At 45.9% G+C, this 15,556-nt stretch overlaps 1 protein-coding gene across 1 annotated transcript in view; it reads right to left on the reverse strand.

Moving 5' to 3' along the window:
- P3H2 (prolyl 3-hydroxylase 2) overlaps nt 1-15,114 on the reverse strand; it is a 150,344-nt gene extending 135,230 nt beyond the window's left edge. Inside the window, exon 1 of the mRNA XM_025425348.3 lies at nt 14,533-15,114. Within this exon, the coding sequence (XP_025281133.1) occupies nt 14,533-15,015 (483 nt within the window). The 5' untranslated portion in view covers nt 15,016-15,114. The remainder of the gene's footprint in view (nt 1-14,532) is intronic.
- Nucleotides 15,115-15,556: the final 442 nt, after the last annotated feature.

Raw genomic sequence — 15,556 nt, forward strand, 5'->3', positions numbered from 1 at the left:
TTAGAGGGTAAGAGAGCCATTTCAGAGAGGAGGGAGACAGATAAGGGATTCTATAAATATTTACAAATGATTTAACATCCTTTAAGTATTCTTTACCAGGCAGTCCCAGGCAGACCCCTAGAAACCCATATAGGAAACCGATGAGAAGTAACTTTGGCCAAGGCTTGAGAACTCAAAGTACAGTGTGGAATATGGCCAGGTTTTGGACAGGCCTCTGGATAGCATGCAAGTAAGGCAAATTAGAAGAGCTCTGCAAAGGCTCTGTAAACAAAACTGGGTTTTCCAAGTACACTATGATGTGCTTGCTAAGACAGGGGTACCCACCGTCAGCTCCTAAGCATGGATATTTTGATCCATTGTTATAAATCCAATTTAAAAATTTTCAGTAGTACTCTTTTTTTCTAATTTTTTAAAGATTTTATTTATTTATTCATGAGAGACACAGAGAGAGGCAAAAACATAGGCAGACAGAGAAGCAGGCTCTGTTCAGGGAGCCCCATGTGGGACTCGATCCCGGATCCCAGGATCAGGACCTGAGCCGAAGGCAGACGCTTAACCGCTGAGCCATCCAGGCGTCCCTCAGTGGTACTCTGTAATTGAAACTCAATTCTCTTTAGTTGTTACCTCAGAAGACACCTGAGCCAGAAATCCGAGGACTGATGTGATTTATACATGTGGCTATTGTTACTGCTAAATATTCCATGAGTGTGTGCTGTTTTATTTTTTCCTTTTTCCTCTTTCACACCCTGTAAGTAAGTTATTTATACGGCAGGTGCTGGTGACCCTGGTCTCAGATTACATAAGCCATCATGGAGAAGCAGGACAGAGAAAGAGATGGAGGACTTTCCCCATGAAAAAGTATTTCAGGGCAGCCCAGGTGGCTCAGCGGTTTAGTGCCTACTTCAGCCCAGGGCATGATCCTGGAGTCCCGGTATCGAGTCCCACATCAGGCTCTCTGCATGGAGCCTGCTTCTCTCTCTCTCTCTCTCTCTCTCTGTGTGTGTGTGTGTGTCATAAATAAATAAAATACTTTAAAAAGAAAAAGTATTTAATGATAGCCCATCTGTGGGTGTAAGAGAAATCTTCATTTCATAAGAATGTAGAGTCTTATTAAGTCTATATTGGAAAAAAAAAAAACGTTAAATCTTATCCATCTCACAGTATCACTTCAGTGCGTGAACCTTAAATGCAGCCTCCCTATTAAACATTTGTCAGACTCATGTTCAAACACCTTCTCCTGGGGTTCCTGATAATATCTAAAAAGCTCTCGGTGTTAGGAAAATCTTCCATGTTTGAGCCAAGATCTTGTTCTCTTTAACTTGTGCTACGTGCATGGGCCTGGCTCTTCAGTCCAAACTTCTACAACTTTTTTCTTTAGTCTTTTCATCCCTATTTCAACTTTTCTCTTATAAAACATAGCTTTGAGTCTTTTATCTATCTTTTTGTCCTTCCTGAACATAACCCATATTTATCTAATAACCTCTTAAAAGTACCACTGAGTTAATACTAGTGTGACCTCCTTTCAGGTTCTGCTAGTCTGATGCCAGTCCACTGATGGACTGGCATCAGACATAATGAAAGGACATCCTTTCTTGTGACCTTTCAAATTCCTGGTATCTCATTCTACTTTGTATTCCATTAGATTCTCATCACATTCTTCTTTTCCACAGGCAGACAGCTGAATCTCTGTACCAGTCCACTCAAGTATCATAGAATCTCTGGTTGGCAGAGAGAAACCAGCTCTTAGGCCATCTGGTCCAATGTTGCCCTTGTCCAAAAGGACACCTGAAGGGCTAGAGAGAAACATCAGTGATAAAAGTAGAGATAAAGCCCATATTGCTTGATCCTAGACTGATTACCTTCCCATTGTTACTTGAGCTACTCACCCAATAACCTGTTATATAAGAAGTAGTCACATTTTTGGTGTCTGTGATAAAGAGATATTTTTTGGATTCCCAAACCTAGGCCATCCCCAAAGGGGTACTCAAGATGAGGGTGGGGAAGAGGCTCAAGGGACTTAAAATTCCCAAGACTTGTTGGTCTGAGGGAAGAGATTTTATCTAATAATAGGAAACAGAGAAGGTTTGGAATGTGTTTGAAGAGAGTCAACTTTTTTTGGAAAAATACAAAGAAGAGGCCACAATCTCAAGGAAATTGTGAAATCAAAAGGACCAAAAATATAGTGGGGAAGAGAGCAAAAGGACTTTTTACAACACAGTCCCAAGTGCCCGGGCAGAAGATGATTTTTGTTTTAGCCCAGTGGTGCAAGAAGGCAGAGCTCCATTGTAGAGAGAATTGAACTCGAAGCCAGTAGCTCGAACTGAGCAGGTCAAGTTTGGGGTTTTTGTGTCTCTGAGTTTTCTGTATCTACTGCATGTGTAATCATCCTCTCAGTTTATCAGGGTATACTGGCTTAACTTCTTTTTTGTCTTTCACCTTTCCTCACAATTTGCCCTCGACCCAGATGCCAAGAGGCAAAGAATATGCATTTTTGTGTCAATGCCAACCTAGGTGAGCCCACAGTTTTCATTAATAACTTCTCACAAGAACCCAGGAAAGTAGGTGTAACTACCACCCATTTTCCAGATAAGAAACTTGGGCTCATATAGGTGAGTTTTCCCAGGTCACATGATGCTTAAAAGGCAGGACTTTTTGAATATAGGTCTGTTTGATGCCAAAACACCAGCCAAGAGAAGCACATGAGAACTCAGGTTTTGTCATCAGAAAAACCTGGGTTCAGGTTCTGACTCTGTTACATTGTACTAATTGTATGACACCAGACATATTAACCTTTTAAGCTTCCGTGTCCCTATAGCAAAATGACAATTATGCACTGACCACCGAACGGCATAGGTTTGAACTGCGCAGGTTCACTTACAGATTTTTTTCAGTAAACATAGCATGGTGCTGTAAATGTATTTTCACCTTATCTTCTTTCTGCTTTTAAAGATTTACTTATTTTAGAGAGAGAAAGAGCAAGTGCACTAGCACGTGCAAGTGGGTGGAGGGGCAGAGAGAGAGGGAGAGAGGAGGAATCCTGAGCAGACTCTGCACAGAGTAGGAAGCTCCACACTGGGCTCCATCTCGGGACCCTGAGATCATGACCTGAGTGGAAACTAGGAGTGGGGATGCTTAACCGACTGAGCCACTCAAGTACCCCTTCTTCTTACGATTTTCTTAATAACATTTTCTCTAGCTTACTTCTTGTAAGAATACAGTATATAATACATGTAACACATAAAATACCTCTGAACTGGCTATCGAGGCTACTGGTAAAGGCTTCAGGACAACTGTAAACCATTAGTAGTTAAGTTGTTGGGGGATCAAAACTTGTATGAGGATTTTCAACTGTGTGGGGGTTGGTGCATTTAACCCCTGTGTTGTTCAAGGGTCAACTGTGCTAAGATCTATATTAGGGTGATTAAGAAAATTTGATGGGAAAAGTTGGTAAAGCTTTTAATGTAATACCTGAAACACAGTAACAGCAAACAAATAATATCTATCATTACTAAGAATTATGGTTATAAAATATACTGTCTCAAAGCTAAGTCTGAATGTTTTTTTTTAATTGTAAAAACTTATTTATTTATTTATTTATTTATTTATTTATTTATTTATTTATAGAGCTAGCAACAGAGATAGTGAGAGAGAGCATGAGTGAGGAGGAGAGGAAGAAGCAGGCTCCCCAATGGGCAGGGATCCGGACTCCCAGCCCCATCCCAGGACCCCAGGTCATGACCCGAGCCAAAGGCAGACGCTTAACCAACTGAGCTACCCAGGCACCCCCATGGTCGGTTCTTTTAAGGTAACTTAATTATCTTTTTACAGGGTTAGACACGGAATCATAAAGACAGTGAGTAACTTGGCACACCGTAAAATGGAAGGTTGAGCTGCTCCTAGAATTTCAAAGAAACCAGAAGTGGCAAAATGGCATTTCCCTTAACAAACTTAAAAAGTCACTGAAACCACAATTCACTTGGACTTCGCTTTTGAGGCACTGCATTTATAACTGTAATTATTGGTGAAATTTCCTTAAAAGTAGCATTTCATATATCACCATATATTGATTTTTTTTTCAAGCCTCAGACTAAGACACATTCTTTTAACACCTATGATCAATTAAATGTACTCTTTAAACACACATGTACTGTGGATTCAGTTAATTCTCCAGCTTTCCCACCATCTCTGCTATGACACTGCAGGACCAACATCTGCTTCGGAACGACTGATTTTAGGACAGACGTGGAAGTCAGCGTGTGACACCCACCTGCTGCTTCCCGCCACTTCCTTTCATGTGTGGGACCCTGCCTGAACTTTTGATTTCATTGCTCTTGTTTTCCTATTTTTTTAAAAAAGATTTTATTTATTTATTCATGAGAGACACAGAGAGAGGCAGAGACACAGGCAGAGGGAGAAGCAGGCTCCATGCAGGGAGCCCGCTGTGGGACTCAATCCCAGGACCCGGGGATCATGACCTGAGCTGAAGGCAGACGCTTGACCACTGAGCCACCTGGGCGCCCCTGCTCTTGTTTTCCTTGTTTCTATCAACTCTCCATCTTTCTCCCTTTATTTCTCTCCCTTTGGTGGGGTCTGAATGTCTGTGTCCTCTTGAAATTCGTATGTTGAAACCTAGTCCCCCAGGTATCAGGAGATGGGTATTTGGGCGGTTATTAGGTTGTGAAGGCGGAGTCCTCACTTATGGGATTAGTGACCTTTATTACAATCATGACTCTAGAAAGCTCCCTGGCCCCTTCAGCCATGTGAGGTTACAGCAAAGCAGGTCTCCCACCAGACACTGCATCTACATGCCATGATCTTGGCCTCACAGCCTCCAGAACTGGGAGAGAGATTTCTCCTGTCAATAAGCCACCCAGCTTGTGGTGTAACAGACTGGGAACCACTCTGACTCTCTCTTTCTCTAAATCTGTGTCATTTCTTCTTGCCCCTGATGCCCTCTTATTTATATTCCCCGCTTTTCAGACTTCCTCTGTTTAGGGTTTGAGTCCAGCTGTTTCCTAAGATTACATGTAACACAGAGCTAACTGCAAGAAAATGAAGAGTTGCAGTGAATTACTTTTAAATGATTGGGTTTGGGTATACTCCGAGTAGGAAGTGATGTAAGTTAATCCTGGAGTCTGGAGTTTAGAACTAAGGAGTGTTAGCTTGTATTGCTAAAGCAACCTGTCCTATCACATTCAATTGATAAGTATAAGTAGAGAGAAACCAGAGCCTCTGCTCTCTCACACCAGCTGAATTAGTGCACCCACGGGGGAGGACCGTGGCTCATAGGAGATGAGCCCAGTGGTTTGCATCTTGGAGAAATAGCTCTATTTCCAATGGGTTTCCCCCCATAAAGGGTGTCAAATTATAGCCAAACATTCTCATTTTCATTAATATCATGATCAGTGAGCATACTGCCCTCCAGCATATATCGTCAAAAACTTGCTTTATACTTGCCTAACCTTAATGCTCAGTTATATTAAATATGGCTAAATATTTAAGTCAGTGGTTCCTGGTGTGAAGTGATTTTGACTCCCAAGAGACTTTCTGCAATGTATGAAGTTTTTGTTGTCATAGCTGGGAGGCGGATTGAAAGTGTTGCTACTGCTATCTAGTAGCTAAAGCCCAGGGATGCTGCTAACTGTCCTAAAATGTACAGAACAGCCCATCACAACAAAGAATTATTCATCCCAAAATATCAATAGGCCAAGATTTGGAAACTCCAGCTTAAATGCCTACTGACCTGAAATCCTGCAGACTCCACTGCGTAAATGAGCCTTTGGCGATCCTGTAGAAACAATGATTGACTGTACACTCTGTCCCTGGTGGCATTTCTAAATGCCATATGCTAGAATCAAATGCTGATTATTGATCCTGGATTCAATCTAAAAAATATTAAGAAATAGCTCTTGCTTCAGGGGGAAAATAATTAGTATGGTCTTCTGGATTAGTCTTTGATACCATAATTCGAGGTCATTCTTCTAAAAACAGCCAAATCTGGTTTTAGAGTAATTCACTGTGTCTGGAGTCCTAATTATGTGTTGATTTCTTCATGCAAGCCTATTGATCTTGGCAGAGCAAGAGCTAAAAATTTAACATGCAAGGAGGAAAAATAAATCAAAACGGGTTCACTTAACGTTTTGGTGATTGAAGGTTTATTAACAGTTTCTCTGTTTTGCTTTGGATTTATTTATTTCACTATATCTCCTGCTTTTCTCTGGTCCTTTCCTGAGTTCCAGTCTAATTACACTGTGATCCTCAGCAGTATCCCATTACTTGCACAAAAAATTGAATCCACTCTTTGCAGATAAATGGATTCCAGGAGGATCATTCTGATACTTTTGAACTCCTGGAAAATCTGACATCTTGGGTCTCCCTCGCTCTGGCTTTATTTCTTCATTCCCCTTCCAAAGAGAGTCTCCGCCTCACTCATTTTTGTTAGGCTTACTGGGGAAGAGCAACAACCTAGATTCCTATTCCTGAGTTTTTCTCAGAAGTGAGTAGAATTTCAGCATTTATTCCATTTAGCAAATAATGTGTTTCACTTTAATTTGGTTGAGTCTGTGTTTTCAGATGGGAAAATAAAGCCTCCAGGCTTTATGGGAAAATAAAGGAGGCTTTATTTTCCCATCTGTAAAATGGGATGGTTGTTAACACCGATGTTCCATGGATGTGGCAATTGAGCAGCTGCAGAAACATGGGAAGCCAGGAGGGGAGGGGAACATCTTCCCAGCATATGCCCAAGTCTTGCACAAAGCATACGGGGGAAAGCAACATAAATAAAGTTTCATGGAAGTAGACACCAGTGTCTGTGTATCCAGTTAAATAAGAGGCTCTGTGGCCTTCATTTCAGTAGAACCAGAAACCTGATATTGCCTCTACCACTACCTGCTTTTCTCTCTCCTCCATCAACCCCTTCCGCCTTCTCCTTTTTAGATGTGATTGCACTGTGTGGATCGCTGATAGGACAAGGAATCAGGGAGGAGAGGTAGAAACAGAGAAGTTAGGTACTAATAGTAAAATAAAGCAGAGAGGGGTGCGGCCAAGTGAAACCAGCTTCTTCTGACAATAGTCTGCATCCCCCTTCAGTCCTGAAAACCAAATATCATACTCAGCACTCAAGCATAGCAAATCATTTTTTAAAGAGGCGTTTAGGCCATTTGGCAAATGAGGGTTAGGCCTCATGGAATTACACAGCTAGGAAGTCAGACAGCAGGAAAAGGAGGGATGCATAAAAGGACAGAAAAAGAATTATAGAGAACAGCTGAATGGAAAACAAGACAGGAGACATTATTTTTCCTAATGAGAAATGCAAACTGTTCCACCAGACAACGATGACTCTTGGCTGAGTGGCCTATGCATCATGTGAATGAAAATGCAGGGTGGGCAGGGCAGTCCAGGAAGCTATGTCTTGTGGTTGCTTTGTCTCTGAAGGCCATCGGCCCACCATAGGTCTCTGTTGTACCCCTGATTCAGCAGACGCTACCCTTCAAGAGGGAGCCATGCCCACAGCGTAGAGCCTGGAAAAAGCACTGGCCATACATTAGAACACCTACCTTCTGCATGCACCTCCACCTACTGACTCTCCTTTTTTTTTTTTTTTTTTTTAAGGTTTTATTCATTCACTCATGAGAGACCCAGAGAGAGAGGCAGAGACACAGGCAGAAGGAGAAGCAGGCTCCCTGCAGGGAGCCTGATGCAGGACTCGATCCCAGGACCCTGGGATCACAACCTGAGCCAAAGGCAGACACTCAACCCCTGAGCCACCCGGGCGCCCCAATTCTTCTTGATCTGTCATGGAAAGTCTGAGACCATCAGCTATTAAGTAACAGTGTTGCACCCACCCTCTGTGGTCATGAAGTCCATGCCTGTCTAATATTACCACCTGTCACCCTTGCTAAACCACATTTTTGGAGCAAAAACACTTGTCCCTCTCTCCCAGCTCGAAGATCTGGGTGTGATTCTAAGAAATCCAGTTTACTCAATTCCTTGGCAAAGGAAACCACTACTATAGTGGATTTTCATTTTAGGTGAACTTACCCCCCCCCCCTTTCAGAACGTTATCATGCTCCCCCCATGAAGCAAGCTGACATTTTATTAAACATTCCCAAAGGATGTCCACGCAGCTTTCCCTTTGGAGTTTATCCATGAGCAAATGGTATTAGCAACAGAATACATTCGATTCTCAGACAGGGGATCTGTGAAGAGAGACCAGCAGTTTATTGCTTTCCTTGATTAAAACCTGTAAAGGAATCCCTGATTCCCCAGACTGAGGAGAAAACTTGTAAGCAGTTGCTACTCTGATCAAACTGAATTTGAAAGCCTCTGTGGCAGGACACCTGGGTGGCTCAGTGACTGAGCATCTGCCTTTGGCTCAGGTCCTGATCCTGGGGTCCTGGGATCGAGTCCCGCATCAGGCTCCCCAAAGGGAACCTGCTTCTCCTTCTGCCTGTGTCTCTGCCTCTCTCTGTGTGTCTCTCATGAATAAATAAATAAGATCTTTAAAAAAAGAAAGAAAGAAAGAAAGAAAGAAAGAAAGAAAGAAAGAAAGAAAAGAAAAGAAAAGAAAAGAAAAGAAAAGAAAAGAAAAGAAAAGAAAAGAAAAGAAAAGAAAAGAAAGCCTCTGTGGCACTATTTGTCATCTCAGTAGCTGGCCGGGACTCCACATGGCCAGCCCTCTGGGAGACGACTAAGATTCTGATTACTTGGCTCAAAGGACCTAAAAGCTGCTAGACAAACAATTTCCCATATTTCCTTCCTAAGAAATGGGACAGAAAGATGGTACTAGTGGATTTTGATGACTCAAGCATTAAAAAAGGATCAATTGTGAAATTGTGAGACCCACCAAAAAAAAAAAAAAAAAAAGGCCTCATCGTCTGAGGAAATAATCCCTAGGACAATTCCAGGACAGCTATCTCAAGAAGACATAAATTCGACTTCCTATTTGAAATAATTTGGGGGGCAAAATGTACACAGTCTACATTTAGGTTAAAAAAAGAGAGATTTAAAAATGGGATACAAAAAAGGTTTTTATTCTGAACTAACGGGATTTATATTGTGCAGTGTGACTTAGGGTTTCCATTTTCTGTTTGTTTTGTTTTGTTAAGGCATTCTTCTAGAAAGAAAAAAGTTGATAAAGCAGAATAAAAGTGAGAAAGTTCCTTGAGTTTACTTTTCTTTTTGAGAAACCACTAATAAAATAGATTATGGTCAAGAAAAAGGGAGTTTAGGGAGATGACTTCAGGAGGGAGATAGGATTGCCTAACTTAATTGCTATTTCCTCCCCCCCCACCCCCGCTTTAATTCTGAGAAGAAAAACAAAGGTCAAATGGCCCAAAGCACCAACTCAGAAACAAAACAGGCAGGGGTAAGCTTGTTTTAAGTAAAAAAAATAAATAAGCGCCACTATTTTTTTTTTGCTGTTTTTTTGTTTTTTATTGAATGGCTGGGAACGGTGGGAGAAAAACAGTCACTGTCAAACTAGTCCTGATTATAGATCACAGAAATGAGGAAAAAACCTCCCTGTCTTACATTTGTTTAAATTCAACAAATATATAGAATATAGGCACAATATGTCAACCAAGGGTATTCTGAAACATAGCTTTAAGTAGTAATTAGGAGAAAAAGATGAAGGAGAAAGGAACAGACGTCTACAATATTCGCCAGAACTTACAAGTAGAAAAGAGTGAGAAGTCAAGGAATCTTGTCTTTCTGTAACTATCTCCAGCCTCTGATCAGCAGGGAAACTGAATAAGTCCTGTGACAACACCTCCTGCTGCCACTCAGAGACCTTTCCCTACAATATTTCACATGCAAGAAACCAAGCTATTATTCATTCAACAAACATACACTGAGCATTTGTTGCAACTGCCCTCTGTGTTAGATATTTAGGGGGAATATAGATGCTAAGGACCAACTCAGACCTACTATACCTAAATCTTTAATTTTAAATCATATATTTTTAAATCATATTTTTAATGCCCAGATGATTAATAATAATCACTCATCTATTAAATCATCCAGATCGGAAACTCCCACTTTAGGATATGCAAAAACGACTAAGACAGTTCTTGATGTCAAGGAGCTCAGGTAAGTGATAGGTATGAATTTTCAGGAAACGAGGTTAAAAATGAAACATGTTATGAAAGGAAGAAATTCCTTGCTGTGGACATGCAAAGGAGGCAGGAAGGGTGCTCTCTTGGGAGTTGCAGAGGGCATGAAGGAGGGCCTCACAGAAGCAGGTATATTTGTGTTAGGAGAGTGACCATTTGAACATGTACAGGAGGAGAGAAAATCTATTACTGTAACTAATAAGAAGAAGGAAGCTGTCTCCATTGTTTTGGTTTTTTTTTTTGTTGTTTTTTATGTTGTTGTTGTTTTTTTGAGAAATAGGCCCTCCTGAGTGCTTTATGCAAATCTTCCCTTAAACCTAACCTAAACCAATCAGATAAGTCCTCTTATCACCCCATGTGGCATAGGGAGGAAGTAAAGCTCAGAAAGTTTATGTAATTTGCTCAAGGTCAGAAGGTCACACAGCCAGAGATTGAGGAGATAAATTTCTTTTCTTTTCTTTTTTTTTTTTTTTGAGGAGATAAATTTCAATTCTAGATCCATCCCATGCTAGAGCCCACATGCCTTCTAGAGAATAAACAAAGCCTAGATATGCAAAAGTATCAGCTACCTGAGACCAAGCAGCCATGGTTGGCTCAGGCTAGAGGGTGGCCAGTGAGGGGGATAGTGCCAGGAAGTTAAGGGGAAGCTGGGCTGTGGATGCCGCACTTAACTCTATGCACTTTATAAGGCAGCAAGGAGAAACCATGGAAGGTTTCTGAGCAAACAATACTATGAGGAAAGTTCTATTTTAGGCTTTGGGCTATGAATCATGAGTTATATCTTATAATCCGATAAACATCAAAGTTTGAGGAGTCTCACCATGCACTTAAACAGAAAGGTGTGGCTAGGAACCAAGTGAAGCTGCTGCCTCATAGCTGTCCAGACCAATTCCCAACATGCCAGCTCTCAAGGAAGATTCTACAGAGCCGAGCTTAAGAGACATGCAGGGAGTGTCTGCTACACCCCAGGATAAGGACCTACTCATCCCTGGAGCTGTCCAAATCTGGCAGAGGGATAGCCCTGGGGACTGCAGCATTCCCTGGGACCTGAGGCGACCCAATGGGGCAGCAGGCACAGTACAAGCATGGGCATCCGTTACTGGCAAAGGTGAGACTCCGACTACCAGCCCTGTGCTCATTTCATCAAATCGTGTTGGCTTTGCCATGCAATATGTAACACTGAAAGAGTCCCTTTCCCTCCCCTCATCAGTGACATGACCAACTGAACTTACAGGGACTTGGATTTCCTAATTCTCAATGCCTCTTCCTCTCCAACACATCAGTATAAAGGATCTGCTTCCATCAGAGGCTCACCAACTCCGGAGAGCACCTACAGCTGGTAAATCCTGACATGCGAATAACTGTACTTCCTTATTTCTAGGAAGCCCACTAGTTCTGACCATATTATGGATTTCCAAGTTCTCAAATTCTGACTGTAAACTCCTCGCTGGATTTAGTGTGGCCCAGGATTATCCTCTGGGAAGTGCAAATGGAGTCCCTGATGTCAAAAGCAACTTAAGGACATAAGGGGCCATGCTCATATCCAGGCACAGCCAGACACATTCACATTCTATAATCAGGGAGTAAATACTTCTGAATCCACACTTGTCAGAGCCTGACTACACTTTGTTATTATTTGAGAGTTTTGTTTTACTCTCAAAGGATGGTGTCTGCATGCATGGGTGCGTGCGTGCATGCATGTGTTTATGATTAAAATTCCCAGGAAGCCAAGCAGAGGCTGAAACTGCAGCGTTCTTGGGAGAGGGGAGGGAGGAACCGCGGTACACCTTTTACACGTTCCCAGACACACTCCTACAAACTCAGCCATCAAAAATGAACTTCCAAAGAAATACAAATATCTCCTCTTTCAGAGATTATCAATTATGTAGATCCAAGAAACTTAGCTTATTAGAGTCGACATGAAAAGGGAGAAGATAATTGTTCTGCCCTCAGAAACACTGCTGGCAAAACAGAAATGAGCACATGGGTTCACATGTTTTGGGGAGAACTTCTTAAACTACGTTGGTTCATTGGATCACACCCAACAGTTCACCCACAGAGGTGCCCACAAGTGACTAATTCCTATAACCAATTCAGTGCTAAAAATCTGAGGCATGTCAAACCTATAACTTCACCTTCTTTGACCTCCGACCAGAGGACTGAAGCAGAATCACTGATCAACGTAACACGAACAGTGAGGGAAGCTTAATTACAGAACTAAAGAAATCCACATCGTAAGAGTTGCCTCATGGTTATTTATTTTTACAGGACTGAAAAGGAATATGCATTCCTTCTCCAGACATGAAAAAGGAAAATCTCCCCAAGATGTGCGACAGAACTATCAGCAGGACTGCCAACCTCACATCTGAGACTCCCACCAGGAAGACTGTGCTATCAGGACCAAACTCGGCCACCCACGTTCTGTTCTGTAAACTGACTCAGCAGATCTTCGGCTGTCGGGCACTCAAGGTCTCCTCTCTCTTGACTATTGACTGATTTCTCCAAGACCACGAAAAATTACACTATTCATCCAAAAAATATCAGGCTTATACTTAACACATGGTTTAGCAAATTCATCAAGAGGCAAAAGCAAGCAGAAGAGAATCCTGGAAAGGATTCAGGCTTGATCCTCATTTCTCGCCCAAGTTGTATTAGTCTAGTGAACTCCAGCCTCTCAACCATAGCAGTGGAAGTTAAGTATTAGTCTCGGCTGTGATTTCCTGAGCTCCACAAACAACTGCAAAATCTCCAGTGTCCTTCCCACGAGAGCGCAGACCTTGTAGGATGGTGTGCACATGTATCTGTACATGGTGTGTATTTCTGCGATCCTAGAAATGTAGCCTGGTGTATTGGCTAACGCTACTGTAGGACAACCCACTAAGCCACTTTAGCAGGTGCAGAGGGGACAGTGATATATTGACATAAAAAGCCAGAAAATGGGGGATGGGGGAGAAAGTGTAAGTTCAGAGCAACATGAATTGCCGGGGTGGGGGGGGGGGGTTCCAGAAACTCAAACTAAATTCTTTTTGCTGAAGCATCCAGATGGATCATCAAAATTGTGAATACGGATAAAATGCCAATATACACCGTATATCTCCTAACACAAACTTCAGGCAGATTGAATACACCTAAAAGAGAGTATTAGGCATCTGATGTCAAATAACTCCAATGCTTATTTCCAGAAATTGGAAATCCTCTACCAAAGGTCTTCTGGAGGAAAACTCAGCACTTTGGGTAGACACTTTGAGTGAGACTGCCTCACACAGATTCACCTCCTTCCACCACACCTTCTCCCCTACTTTTGATCTTTACTGTTTTGTAAGAGAGGACACCAAATTTGTTTCAGAGCAAGTCAACCTTTAACCCTGCTATTTGGAGGATGTTTTCTTGTAAACTTCAGAGACAAGGTGCAGACTGGAGTGTAGGAGGGATGAGAGTGGAGTCGAAGGGAAACTGGGGTGAGGTTAGACCAAGAAATGAAGCAAGAGAAGACCTTATGCTAGACCCAGTTTTGCCAAAGTCTCCGAAGTTAGTGCTGAATGGATACTTCAAGCATCGTCTCATCAGTGTAGTCCTCTGTTCCAGAGACAAGTTGATGCCCAACGAGCTAATGGCTTGAGCAGGTCCCATCTGGTGTGTGTTAGGGAGCCTGGGCGACCAGATAGGAGATGCACGAACACGGGACGGGCAGGTTGAAGGAGACCCGCACTGAGAGGTTAAGGAGCCGAGCGCCAAGGGGACTGGGGCAGTGGGGAGGGCTCCAGAGAGTGGGGGCGCGAACTGGGGGCTCTGGGCACCTTGGGGAGGGCTCGAGGAGGCGGGGCGGGGGGGCGAGCTGTGCGCCCTGGGCACCTTGGGGAGGGCTGGGGCGGAGGAGCGAGCTGTGCGCCCTGGGCACCTTGGGGAGAGCTCCAGGGTGGGGGGCGTGAGCTGTGCACCCTGGGCACCTTGGGGAGGGCTGGGGGGCGCGGGCTGTGCTCCCTGGGCACCTTGGGGACGGCTGGGGGGGTCGCGAGCTGTGCGCCCTGGGTACCTTGGGGAGGGCGGGGGGGGGGGGCGCGAGCTGTGCGCTCTGGGTACCTTGGGGAGGGCTCGAGGGGGGGACCGAGCTGTGCGCCATGGGCACCCTGGGGAGGGCTCGGGGCGGGGGGGGTTCCGAGCTGTGCGCTCTGGTACCCTGGGGAGGGCTCGGGGCGGGGGGGGGGGGGGTCCGAGCTGTGCGCTCTGGTACCCTGGGGAGGGCTCGGGGCGGGGGGGGGGGTCCGAGCTGTGCGCTCTGGTACCCTGGGGAGGGCTCGAGGGCGGGGGTCCGAGCTGTGCGCCCTGGGCACCTTGGGGAGGGCTCGAGGGGGGGGCCGAGCTGTGCGCCCTGGGCACCTTGGGGAGGGTTGGGGGGTGCCGGGCTGTGCGCCCTGGGTACCTTGATGTAGGCCCGCTGCAGGTAGTTGTAGGGCACTCTGCGCTGGAAGTCGCTGCGCACATCGTCGCTGACGCGGTGGCGGGACGCGGGGCCCCCGAGGCGCTCGGCCTGGCAGCGGCGGGCGCAGCGGGCGCGCTCCAGCAGCGCGCGGAAGAAGGGCAGCTCGGCCGCGGGGCCGGCGCCGGGGGGCGCGAGCGGGCTGCGGGCGGCGCAGCGGCGGGCGCAGAGCGCGCGGACCTCCCGCAGGCGCCGGTGGCTGCGCAGCGCCGCTTCCAGGTCGCGCACGGCTCGCTCGTAGTCCTCGCTGTAGTAGGCGGCCACGCCGCTGGCGTAGAGCAGGTCGAAGGGCTGCAGGGGCCCGGGCTCGCGCTGCGCCTCCGGGCGCGGGCTGTCCGGGGGGCCGCCCCACAGCGGCGGCGGGAGCAGCAGCAGCAGCAGCGGCAGCGGCAGCAGCGGCAGCGGCGCCCAGATGCGCTCCCGCATCCTCCGGCCGGCCACGCGCCCCGCGGCTCCCGGCACCTGGCGTCGGGGCCCCTCTCCCGCCTCCGCCGCGACCCGGCCGCCGCGAGCCCAGGTGGCCGCCGGCGCGCTCCGCGGACTGAGAGGCGGAGGCCGGGTCCGCCGGCCGCTCTTAAAGGGACGCCCACAGCTCACACGCTCCTCCTGCCGCCCGAGCCTCCGCGAGCCGCTCGCCCTGCAGCCCGGGAGCCGGCGCGCTGGAGGCCCGCCCGGGCCCGAGCCTTGCACGCGTCTCCCTCGCGCGTGGCCGACCGGACGGGGTGCTCCCTTGGTGGGGGGAGGGCAGTCCGGCTCGGGGAGGTCAGCACTCTGGTCACTTTCTGCAGCGTGTGGCCCACGCCGCAGTTTGCGGAGTCCCTCACCTTCCGAGCAGGCGCTGGCGCCCCATCTCAGGCTGGCGACAAAGCACCAAGGGACCAGTTGGCCGGGGGGCGAGTCTTGAGGGGAAAGGCGAGGAGTTCAAGTGTATAGAACCGTGAAAAGGCAAAAGGAACCACGCAGAGAA

The sequence above is a fragment of the Canis lupus genome, chromosome 34 (assembly GCF_003254725.2).
Source record: "Canis lupus dingo isolate Sandy chromosome 34, ASM325472v2, whole genome shotgun sequence".
NCBI classification, from domain to species: domain Eukaryota; kingdom Metazoa; phylum Chordata; class Mammalia; order Carnivora; family Canidae; genus Canis; species Canis lupus.